Source organism: Lissotriton vulgaris, chromosome 6 (assembly GCF_964263255.1).
Source record: "Lissotriton vulgaris chromosome 6, aLisVul1.2, whole genome shotgun sequence".
In the NCBI taxonomy this organism is placed as follows: domain Eukaryota; kingdom Metazoa; phylum Chordata; class Amphibia; order Caudata; family Salamandridae; genus Lissotriton; species Lissotriton vulgaris.
This window is the reverse complement of record NC_141694.1, coordinates 20,728,369-20,740,533: the sequence shown is the minus strand read 5'-3', so window position 1 is coordinate 20,740,533 and position 12,165 is coordinate 20,728,369. Positions and strand designations below refer to the sequence as shown.

General features: G+C 44.9%; 1 protein-coding gene across 1 annotated transcript in view; it reads left to right on the top strand.

Moving 5' to 3' along the window:
- LOC147706718 (solute carrier family 22 member 7-like) overlaps positions 1–11,927 on the top strand; it is a 272,267-nt gene extending 260,340 nt beyond the window's left edge. The window contains exon 10 of the mRNA XM_086925855.1: positions 11,710–11,927. Within this exon, the coding sequence (XP_086781981.1) occupies positions 11,710–11,770 (61 nt within the window). The 3' untranslated portion in view covers positions 11,771–11,927. The remainder of the gene's footprint in view (positions 1–11,709) is intronic.
- The last annotated feature ends 238 nt before the right edge of the window (positions 11,928–12,165 follow it).

Sequence of the window (12,165 nt, the reverse complement as noted above, 5' to 3'; positions counted from 1 at the left end):
CACAACAAAGGCCCCCCTTATACCACTACCTGTGGTGGGGGTACCCTTTGAAAGAGTGGGGATTGACATTGTTGGACCAATGGACCCCCCAACAGCATCTGGGCACAGATTTATACTGGTGGTAGTGGATCGTGCCACCAGGTATCCAGAAGCTATTCCCCTTAGGACCACTACAGCTCCTGTTGTGGCCAAGGCCCTGCTCTCAGTTTTTACTAGAGTGGGGTTTCCTAAGGAGGTTGTCTCTGACAGAGGTGCAAACTTTATGTCAGGATACTCGACTGCAATGTGGAAGGAGCGTGGTGTCAATTACAAATTCACCACCCCCTATCACCCACAGTGCAATGGGCTTGTTGAAAGGTTCAACAAGACCCTCAAAGGGAGGATAAAAGGGTTACCTGAAAAGCTTAGGCGAAGATGGGACATCCTTTTACCCTGCCTTTTGTTTGCTTACAGAGAGGTCCCACAGAAGGTGGTTGGCTACAGCCCTTTTGAACTTCTATTTGGGCATCCTGTAAGAGGACCCCTGTGTCTTGTGAAGGAAGGATGGGAGATACCTCTCAAAAAGCCTAAGCAAGACATAGTGGACTATGTACTTGGTCTCCGCTCCAGGATGGCAGAGTACATGGAAAAGGCATCTAAAAACATTGAGGCCAGCCAAGAACTGCAAAAAGCTTGGCATGACCAAAAGGCTGTCCTGACTGTGTATCACCCAGGACAGAAGGTGTGGGTGTTGGAGCCAGTGGCACCAGCAGCTCTCCAAGACAAATGGTCTGGACCCCATACTATCATTGAACAGAAGGGAGAGGTCACCTATCTGGTAGACCTTGAAACTCCCAGGAGCCCTCACAGAGTACTTCATGTGAACAGGATCAAGGCATTTGTCAACAGGGAAGACATGGGCTTGCTCATGGCTACAGATGAGGTACAGGAGGAAGAGAGTGACCCTCTCCCAGACCTGCTCACTCAGAACCCTGATGATGGGTCAGTAGATGGTGTAGTCTTTTCTGACAGCCTCTCTGAGCACCAACAAGAGGATTGTAAACAGGTTCTTCAATCCTTCAGACAAATGTTCTCTCTGACACCCAGTCAGACAAACTGGTGCACCCATGAGGTGGACGCTGGTGATAGTCTGCCTATAAAGAGTAAAATCTACAGGCAACCTGACCACGTCAGGGACTGCATAAAACAAGAAGTACAAAAGATGTTGGAATTGGGAGTCATTGAACTCTGAGAGCCCTTGGGCTAGTCCTGTAGTTCTAGTACCTAAACCTCACACCCAGGATGGTAAGAGAGAGATGAGGTTTTGTGTAGACTACAGGGGTCTCAATGCTGTCACTAAGACAGATGCCCATCCAATACCAAGAGCAGATGAACTCATTGACAGATTGGCTTCTGCCAAGATCTTGAGTACATTTGGCCTGACAGCTGGTTATTGGCAAATCAGATTAGCTGAGGATGCCAAGGCCAAAACAGCATTTTCTACCCCAGGAGGTCATTACCAGTTTGTGGTGATGCCCTTTGGTTTGAAAAATGCACCTGCCACTTTTCAAAGGTTGGTGAACCAAGTTCTCTCTGGGCTGGATGACTTCTGTGCAGCATATCTAGATGATATTGCTGTCTTTAGCTCCACCTGGGAGGATCACCTGATCCACCTGAGGAAAGTTTTGGAGGCTCTGCAAAAGGCAGGCTCCACTATCAAGGCTACCAAGTGCCAGATAGGGCAGAGTCAAGTTGTATACTTGGGCCACCTTGTAGGTGGAGGCCAGGTTCAACCTTTGGAGAGCAAGATACATGCCATAAAGGACTGGGCTCCTCCAACCACCCAGACACAGGTCAGAGCTTTCTTGGGCCTGTCTGGTTACTATAGGAAATTTGTCAGAAATTATGGAACCATTGTGACTCCACTTAATAACCTGACAAGTAAGAAAATGCCAAAGAAAGTTCAGTGGTCAGTTAGCTGTCAGAAGGCATTCGATGACCTAAAGCAGGCCATGTGCACTGCACCTATTCTCAAGAGTCCAGACTACTCCAAGCCATTCATTGTCCAAACAGATGCTTCTGAGTTGGGTGTGGGAGCTGTTCTTTCTCAACTGAATTTTGATGGTCAAGACCAGCCCATTGCTTTTATAAGCAGAAGGCTGACCCCCAGAGAGAAGAATTGGTCAGCTATTGAGAGGGAGGCCTTTGCTGTGGTTTGGGCCCTGAAGAAGCTGAGGCCATACTTGTTTGGCACTCACTTCAAGATTCAGACCGACCATAAGCCCCTCTTATGGCTAAATCAAATGAAGGGTGAAAACCCCAAACTTCTTAGGTGGTCCATTTCCCTACAGGGGATGAACTTTACAGTGGAGCACAGACCAGGGACTGACCATGGCAATGCAGATGGTCTCTCCAGGTACTTCCACTTAGAACAAGAAGACTCACCTGGTCAAGGTTAGTTTAATGTCCCTAAATTTGGAGGGGGGGGGTTATGTAGGAGAGTGAGGTCTGCAATCCTATGGTCACCCCCAATTTTTGCTTTTTGCTTCACTGGTTTACGACTTTCCCTGGCTGTGGGCCTGCTAATCAGACCCACAGCCTAGCTGTTCTCTCTCTAAATTGACAAGCATGTACCTTAGGTGCATTTACCAATTGGTACTGGGCCACCTTATCAGTCCTTGTATAGTATACCTTAGGTATACAGGGCATAGGTGTATCCAGGGCCTACCAGGGGCTGCAGCATGTATTATGCCACCCCTGGCTGGCCATCCAAATCTGACACAACTGGCTGCACGAAAGCTGGGGCAAGGTGGTGTAATCACCCTTTGCTTTAGATATAGTATCTCTATATCTAACCCTAAAATGGACACATATATTCCTATCAGTCACTCCTATGGCAGGCCTTATCAATCCTGAAGGCAGAGTGCTTGGAATTATGTGAGATGGTGCTCTGGCATGAGCTGAGCCCGTTTGCAGCTTGCGGAACCAAGTCCTAATAGCTGTTCCATGATAACGCTATACCATATACTCTTAAGTGCATTATGAACCTCGCGGTCAAATGCTAACTTTGGTATAGAATTATCAAAACATGTCTAGTAAGGTGTCATACGAATTGGAATACTACCCCCTCGCCAATTCTGGCGACGGGGGTAGCATTCCACCCTTCTAGAGGGACACGACATGTAGGTAACTGTGAACCCGGTTAAAGTTAACTCGAGCCTCAGCATCACAAAATGGATGCTGCCACCACAGACACAAGTCTGACCTCCTGCTGCTGGGAGTCCTTCCAGCGAGGGAGGCTCGGACAAAGGGTTTCCTGCCTTGAGAGGTGCTAGCACCACCCCAGACAGGATTTTGTGTATTAGGTAGGCCAGGGCTGAAAGGAATGAGACATGCCTGGGGCACACAAGGTGTCCTGTGCATACACCGGTCAGAACCAGTTCCTGGGGCACTCCAGCCCCAGAGCTGGCGCAAGACCGGACAAAGGAAAGGGGGTGTAACCACCCCCCTTCCTGGTCCCACCTAGAGGAGGGACGTAGTCGTAGTGCAGCCCCCTTTAGCTGAATAAAGGTAGGAGCTGGTCCCATTCCAAATTAGATTATCCTGATTAACTTCACAAGAAGAAACTCTGGACCTCGACGTTCTGCTCCACAGAAGACAGAAGGAATCTCCCTTGTGGGCAAGGAGTGTCCACCCTGCATCTGCAGGCACCATCAGTGTACCGCGACTTCCCTTTGTCGTCTTTCTGCAAGGATCCAGACTTCAGAGCCCGACGAGACCCGGATTCCCAGACCTCTCCGACCTCAACCCAAATCTGCAGCAGAGCTGAGACCCGTGGGTGCGATGAGACACGTGGGACCGCCATCTTGAAAGAAGCAGCTCCAGCATGACTCCTGAGGTATCCTCATCCAAGTGCTCTGGGGACTGAGAAGCCCCGACCCCGAGTAGCTCCTGCACCGAAGATCAGCCCTCCAGAATCCACGAGATCTGCATGGGGCCCTTCTGCCTGTTTGCTGCTCAACGCGTTGTCTGGTCACTTGCCGGCTGGCTAGTGACCTCCTAGACGACGAAGACCGACAACTTTGCTGCTGGCCTGGTTGCTCCAGACTGGCCCTTGCTCCCTTCCAGAAGAGGAGCACCCGGACCCTCCTGGTCCACTCCAGACGCCGTTTCCACTCACCGCGTGGGTTGCCTTTGCCAAGGCCTGTTGAACCCGAATCTGGAGACGACACCGCCGACAGTGAGAGCCTGCGTGGGACAGCTCGTGCCTCCATCCTGGTCGTCGAAGACACCACCTGGTCCGCGTGGCTGCAGAGACAAGCGTCCACCTTCACCTGATCGCGACAACGACATCTGGTTCCACTCCTGGTTCCACTCCAGTCACTGGCTAGTGACTTTGAACATTGTCCCCTCTGCTTTCAGGTTCTTCTCTTCACTAATCTTCCTCCTGGTCGCCTGCAGCATCTTTCTTCAAGGCTCTATAGACTTCGACGCGGAAACCCGACACGACTTTGCACCTATGCACCCGCAGCCTGTGGGTGAGGTAACACGAGCATTTTGGTGCTCAAGGGTAGCTTGACTCTCCTAGTGTCCAGTTCCGTTGTCGTTTCAGTCCTATCTAGTCAGGAACGTTCGTACTCACCTTTTCTTTAAACTGTACTGTCCATAGACGTTTGTACGCATCTCGCGTGTGAGTTCACACTCTGCACACGCGCTCCGTGGGCCTCCTATTACCTATCTCAAGTTAGTATAGCGTGGTTCCAGCGATCCTACAACCTCTGGACAGCTCCATTCCTTTAATTGACTTTCACATTCCACTTACTTAGTATATGGTTTGTCGTGCCCCTAGGGCACCATTGTAAATCGTGCAATTTAAACGTATTTTTCCTAAGAGTTTGTCATGTGCTTAGCCCTCTGACCTCATAAAGAGTTCAGAGGTGTATGTTAGTTAATAAATACCTGTTTATTTTCATAACAACCTGTGTGGTGTCCTTTTCATTTGGTATTCAAAGGTTATATGTGGTAAAACAGCTGGCTTCACATGCCATTCAGAGTTTAGCCTAAAGACTGCTTTTGTCCACGCTACTAGGATAGCTGGTCTATAAGGTTGACTTACAACCAATCACCATAAGGGTTGTTTGGACTGATACAAGGTGATCACTAGAACTAGTGAGCATCATATATCAGGCCAACTTTTCACACACCCGCTCTATAAACAAACATGAAGCCCAATTGTATGATCTATTAGAGGAGTCTAGTCTCGATGTCATGTTTGTAACCAAGACTTGGCTGAATGATGGCTCTAATCCTATGATAGCAGGGGCCATTCCATCGGGCTATCATATCCTGAGGAAGGTCGCCCTGAAGGGAAAGGGGGTGGAGTAGGTATAATTTTTAAATCTACACTGTCGTTTTCAATTCTGCCAGCTCTGGACATCGATGAGGCCGAAAGTCTTAGTTTTGTGATTACCATATCGGACCATAAATGCATGCCGGACATTTTGGTGTATGGGCCACCAGGTCAGGTGGGTATATTCAGGGAGTCACTCACCCAAGTTATTTCCTCCATCTCAGTGAAATTTAGGCACTGTCTTCTGATAGGCGATTTTAATATCCATATGTATGTTCCCACCGACCGGGAGGCCAGTTGGTTGCGGGAATCTCTAGAGGTGTTAGGCCTGGCCCCATATATTCACCATCCCACGCATGTAAAGGGTCATAAGCTGGATCAGATATTTTCCAGCGTTAGTACTGAAACAGAGCCTCCCCAACCTCTGGTATGGTTGGACCACTATCTACTGAGCTTTAAATTTCCGAAGTTTGCAGTCCAAGCTCAACATAGGGAGATTCTCCGCCCTGTCCCTTTTAGATCTCTAAATCAGGTTACTTCTGATAGCCTAAAGAGAGCCCTGGCCAAGCACCCTATTTCCATCTGTGGTATTTCAGAAGTTGATGCTCATGGTCTGGAGAAATGGCTGGAAGAACAGGTCGGGGTAATGGTACCTTATATAATGCGGAAATCTACTAGTAACCGTGCTTTTGCGCCATGGTTTACAGCGGCACTCAGGGGAAGTAGAAGTGCCTGCAAACGCCTTGAGGGAACCTGGCGATCTAAGTACAATCCCACGGAATGAGCCATTTATAAGCAAGCTCTTAAAGCCTACTTTAATGACGTTCGGGCTGCAAAGAAAACATTTTTCACCTCACAAATAAAAGGAGCTGCGAATAAAAGTAAAGAAATCTTTAAAATTGTTAAAGACTTCACATCTCCCAGTGCTGTTAGTAAGGTTTTTACCCCCACTTCTAGTTGGGCACATCAGATGACTTGTTTTTTCCATGATAAAATCCACCGGATCCAATAGTCATTTGCCCTTAATGGCATACCCGGGACGGATATAATGCCAGGCAACTGGCTACCGGGATTGAGCTGCGTACTCTCCCAATTCCCTCCCATCCCCCTAGAAAAATCCTTGGATATGATTTCCTTAAAGTCAGATTCTCCCTCCGACCCCTGCCCAGCTAGCATTCTGAAAAAGATTGCAGAACCTCCTGTAGTCAATTTAGTTCTTAATTCATCTCTTGAACATGGATCAGTACCAAGTTGTTGGAAGAGGGCTAAAATTATTCCCTCTTGAAAAAACCCACAGCTGACCCTAAGATCGCATCAAATTACAGGCCCATTTCTCTGTTACCTTTCTTCTCTAAGGTTTTGGAGAAGTATGTTAACTCTGTGTTAACAGATTATTTAGTAGGTAACAATGTGTTGCACGACAGCCAGTCGGGTTTCAGAGCTACCCTCAGCACTGAAGCAGTGCTACTTGAGGTCTCTGAAACTATTAAAGTTCAATTGGACAATGGGGGTAGTGCTGTTTTAATATTGCTGGATCTCGCTGCGGCCTTTGACACTGTGCCCCATGATCGGCTTCTGCATAGGTTAGCAGATTGTGGTGGTAGGGGCACGGTGTACAATTGGTTCGCTTCCTTTCTTTCGGAGCGACAGCAGGAGATCTGGTCTCCGCCTTTCTCAGCCACTATTACCCCAATGCAAGTGGGGGTCACGCAGGGCTCTATCCTGAGCCCTACTCTCTTTAATATATATATGGCCCCTCTTGCTCATCTGGCAGAGAAGGTTGGAGCAAAGATTATCTCCTAAGCCGACGATACGCAACTCCTGTTCACTTGTGATAAAGGAGCAAGCTTTCGTGGGGGGGAGATATAAAATTGTCTAACGGAGGTCTTTGCTTGGCAGCAACTTATTCAGCTGAAGTGCAACTCCCCAGTTAGCTTGGTGAAGAATCTAGGAGTCAAATTGGACTCTAGCCTGGCAGTGAAGGCCCAAATTCAGGCGGTCGCTGGCACTTGTTTTGGCTTGATAAAAATAGTAAAGAATTTTCTTCCTCTCCTCCCGATGGATTCTCGTAAAATTGTGGTGCAAGCCTTAATTACATGTAGGCTGGACTACGTGAACATCTTGTACCTGGGGTTGCCTGAGTATTTGCTCAACCGGCTGCAGGTTGTGCAGAACACTGCTGCCAGAGCTATACTTATGGTAAACACCAGAACACGTGTGTCACCTCATCTGAAAGCCCTACACTGGCTCTCGGTGAGGAAGAGGGTTCAGTTTAAGGCCTTACTGCTTGCCTATCGTGCCTTCTATGATACAGGTGCAGTATATCTGAGGAACAGGATCCAGTGTTACCAGCCTCAACGGATCTTTAGATCCTCCAAGCAATCCCTCATGGTGATTCCTAAGTTTACGAAATCTCGGATAGGAGGAAGGTCATTCCAGGTTCAAGCGCCCCATTTGTCGAATGAATTACCTTTACATCTTAGACAGGCTCATGACTTGCTGTCGTTTAGAAAACAACTGAAAACGTGGCTGTTCCAACAATAATTACTGGTTGGGTGATTCTCCAGGAAGCTTCTGTTCTTGAGATTAGCGTTGGGACACTCTTTGTGAGTATCCGTGTGCTTTATAAATATTTTATTTCATTTAATTTCATTTCATTTCACGTAGGAGCTTTAGTCTTCCTACAGAAAGTTCCAATAAAACTCTAGCACACTAGTTCCCTATCCCTCCATTATGGATGTATGACGTTACAATGCATACTTTTACAACGCATACCTTTACTACACATTTTTTACAACACAATATCCATTACAACGCATTCCATTACAACGCATGCCATTACAACTAATTTTTAAAAACTACCTTTACAACGCATTCCATTACAACGCATACTACCTTTACAATGCATACCATTACAACACATAACATTACATTGCATGTAAGGTAAGTATTGGATAGTGTAGGGGTAAAAATTACTATTCTAACTCCAGGGGGGTGCAACAGTAGGGTAAGTGTTGGATAGTGTTGGGGTAAAAATTACTATTATAACTCCAGGGGGTGCAACAGTAGGGTAAGTGTTGGATAGTGTAGGGATAAAAATTACTATTCTAACTCCAGGGGGTGCAACAGTAGGGTAAGTGTTGGATTGTGTAAGGGTACTATGCGTTGTAATGGTATGCGTTGTAATGGTATCCGTTGTAATGACTGCGTTGTAATGACATGCGTTGTAGTGGCATGCGTTGTAGTGTCATGCGTTGTAATGGTTGCGTTGTAATGGATGTTGCGTTGTAAAGGTTGTTTCCCCTCCATTATGGCTGAATTCCTCTTCCTCCATACACTATAAAAAGGGAGAGCACCCATAGCTTCACCTGTAAACAAAGCTAACAACAGAATGAAGCCCTACAGAACCGAGACGGGAGGGGTGAAAAACTATCCTGTGGCGGGGAAGACTAGGACTCGGAGGAATGAAGATTACCGGTAATTAACCAGGACATTTGTTACTTTATTTTCAACCATGGCTGACCCATTAAGTCCTGTTGGATCTCAGGGTTTGAACAGAAGAGCAGCAGACAGGCATGCTTCACACTGATTTACCCCACTTATTACATAGACTATAATAAAGGACTCCTTGTTACCGGCCTTTGGTTTTACATAGAAATAAAAGAAGAGCTTTAATTAAAGTTACCTTGCTCTTTACTTGGTAGAATAGATAGGAATCTCTAATTATAGTGCTGCTGTATTTTGTTCTTTGTGAAATGGAGACCAGATTGTCAGAAAGCCTTCATTGTAGTCTTGCTTGTTTCTGACATGGACACAAAAGCAAGAATGGCCTTTGCTACCTGTCAAACATCTGGAGGCTGCTTATGTTTCCTGGACCAGTGTGAATCTCTGTTCTCAGGTTCAAAGCCTCTCTGATTATACATCTTGGCATGTAAATAGCTGACTGAAGAACCTGAGTTCTTATAAGACCAACAGAGAGACTTTCAGCTTGCTTATGAGACAGAAGGAGCCGTATCCCTGAATTGTATATCTCTCCACCTTAACTTAACCAGCCCAATGTTCATACATCTATTTTTTCCAGAACGTGATAACACTAAATCTGATTTGCAGGCCGGAAAAGCAGACTGATGAAATAACTTGAGGCTTTTTCTGCACTAGCAGCTAAGCCTCTGTCCATGTAGCTGCCCGAGAATTTGTTTTCGCAAGGGAGGAGCTTGTAATGTTCCTACCTGCCAAGGCCTCTTTTCCCCTTCACTGCTACCCTCTCTACTCACTCCCTCATCCCCTCCCAGCACCTTCCCAACAGCTCCCATTCACCACCTGCTCCAAGCAGGTGTTACATTGTAGCATTTCCACTCAAAAAGGGGAAGACTGTCTGGATTAGCGCCTGGTAAATCCATATTAGCACCACCCATTCCATTTAAGAAAAAAAATGTTTTAATTGTTTTTGAACATATTTATCCCCCGCTCCTCCCCCGGACAGGTAAATATTCTACACATTAACATCATGTGCTTTACATTGTTCTTGTCATTCATACATAGTCATTATAGAAAATTTACAAAATATATTCAGCATCACGGAAAACAACAAAAGCAGTAACATACATTCATAACAGCATCGATAATAATTTGTTTTGTGCTTCTCGCCATTGTGTAAGAGGAGTTCAGATTTTCATACCCCTTTTGCGTCGCGATCTGCCTTTTCGCTTATATATAGCTATCTCGATATTATACACACCCATTCCAAGGGCTCTAACTTATAGTGTTACGTTGCTGGTAGGGTGTCACTGCATGGTGATTTTGTGTGCAAAGTTTTTACCCTGCCAACACTCTGCAAATTGTAATCAGTGCATTTTTGCTGAAAACCTGCCATAATAGAAGGGACTGAGGTTAGAGAGTAAATCAGGATTTCACCAAATCTACCTTCCCAGTACACAGTCTGAGCACACAATTTGAGTTAATACTAATGTTTTGCCACAATCTGCTAACACGTGTGCATTACTGTTTCTGCCTCCATTAGAAGATGCTTGGAACATTTTGCCATGCCTTCCAGGACTTTTCCCTCCCAACTGAACCATGACACAATGAGGGCATAGGTGACAATAACATTAAAAGAATAGTAGATAGTGAGGTGCACTCGCCAATTCTCAAATGGTTGAAAACATTATTTCATTAAATTAACAAGCTTATCTTGGTGGGATGCTACATTACGTACATGTGTTGGCTAACACAGTGAATATAAGAGCAAAGGGATGCAGACAAGAGTCTGCAACTAATGCGCACTGGGAAAAAACTATTTTCCACAATCTACACAAAAACAATATATTTTCTGGGTAGTTATTTACATTTATTGTTCCAATGCATCTTCATGAATTTTTTTATCCGTTTCACAATTGTATCATCAATATTTGAAAACGTACAATCCCATGGTGCATTGCATCATGCACATGTCATAATGTTAAATGTTTTATCTGTCTATTAACAATTCCAAACATTTAGCATTAGTTATTCAATAAGCCTATTTACAATAAATCCTAAACACCAATGAAAATATATTGTTTTTGTGTAGATTGTGGAAAATAGTTTTTTCCCAGGGAACAGTGCGCATTAATAAAATTAAAAGAACACCATATATTCAGTCTCAAGACTACCATTTGTTAGCAGAATTCATAAATGTTGAGTCAATAACAGTGTTTTCTGAAGGTCTGCAGTGAAGCTCAGATGGCAGCTTTGCAGATCTCCAATAAAGAACATACCTTATGAAAGCAGCACCGGATATTTGAAGATCTCAGTGAATTAGGTGTAAGCTCCTTAAAATACACATTTTATCTGAAAATTATTTAAAGAAATTACAAAATTATTTTTATTGGGGTGCCCAAGACTTCTGTTATCTGAGCATGCAGATCAGCACCCTTGTCTATGCCACATGAACATCAGATGCATCCCTCTGAAACAGACAACATTAACATACTTAATAAGAAATATACTACATCAAAGAACCCTCTCCTGGCTAGCATTAACAGCCAGATGCATTGGCTATAACACAAAAAAAGAATTTGGAGTAGGACTGAAGGAGTGTTTTGAATTTGCTTGGATGTAGAGCTGCTCCAGGTGAGAAAGGACAGAAGTTGAGTTAAAAAATTCAGATTAAGTATATGTGTGTTTGGCCAGATAGCAGCATGCCTTTCCCTGCTTTTGGCCTTGAGTGTGAGTAGATTTGTGTCCCCACACAATGTGGCAGTTTGTTAGCAGTGGTTATAAAAAAATAATAATTTATAAAATGGGAAATACCTGTAAATGTCAATTAGGTAATTGCTGAACAATCATAACTCTTTGTGGTTTTTGATTCTCACACATGCCATATATTGTTTTGTCCACAGGGATAAAGCCATGAGCCCCACGGTGGATCCAAAAGAGGTCATTCAGATGCAGACATTCTAGCAGAACTCCTGGTGCTCTGCAGCAGTCTGGCTTAAAAGGACACTAAAGATTCTCTGATATAGCACAAGACGAAATGTTTTAGAATCACAGATTTCAAACTATCCAACCATTTCTTGGCTGTAACTTTCCCTTTTTTAGTAAATCTCAAAATGATACCAACTGCTGGGATGTTTAATGTCTTTTTTAAAACACTACTCACTATAAACCTTTACAGTAGTTTGGAAATTGCTCAGGATAATAGACTTTACTGCACATAGAGGGGGGCAGTGCATGGCAGACTCTTGCAGAGGTGTCCTTTGTGATGGAACTGGGAAACATTGTATTCAGTGTCAAGAATTGAGTAAAATGTCATCCTTATCTTGTATGTCTAATATGTGAGCAGGCTCCTGAGGGAA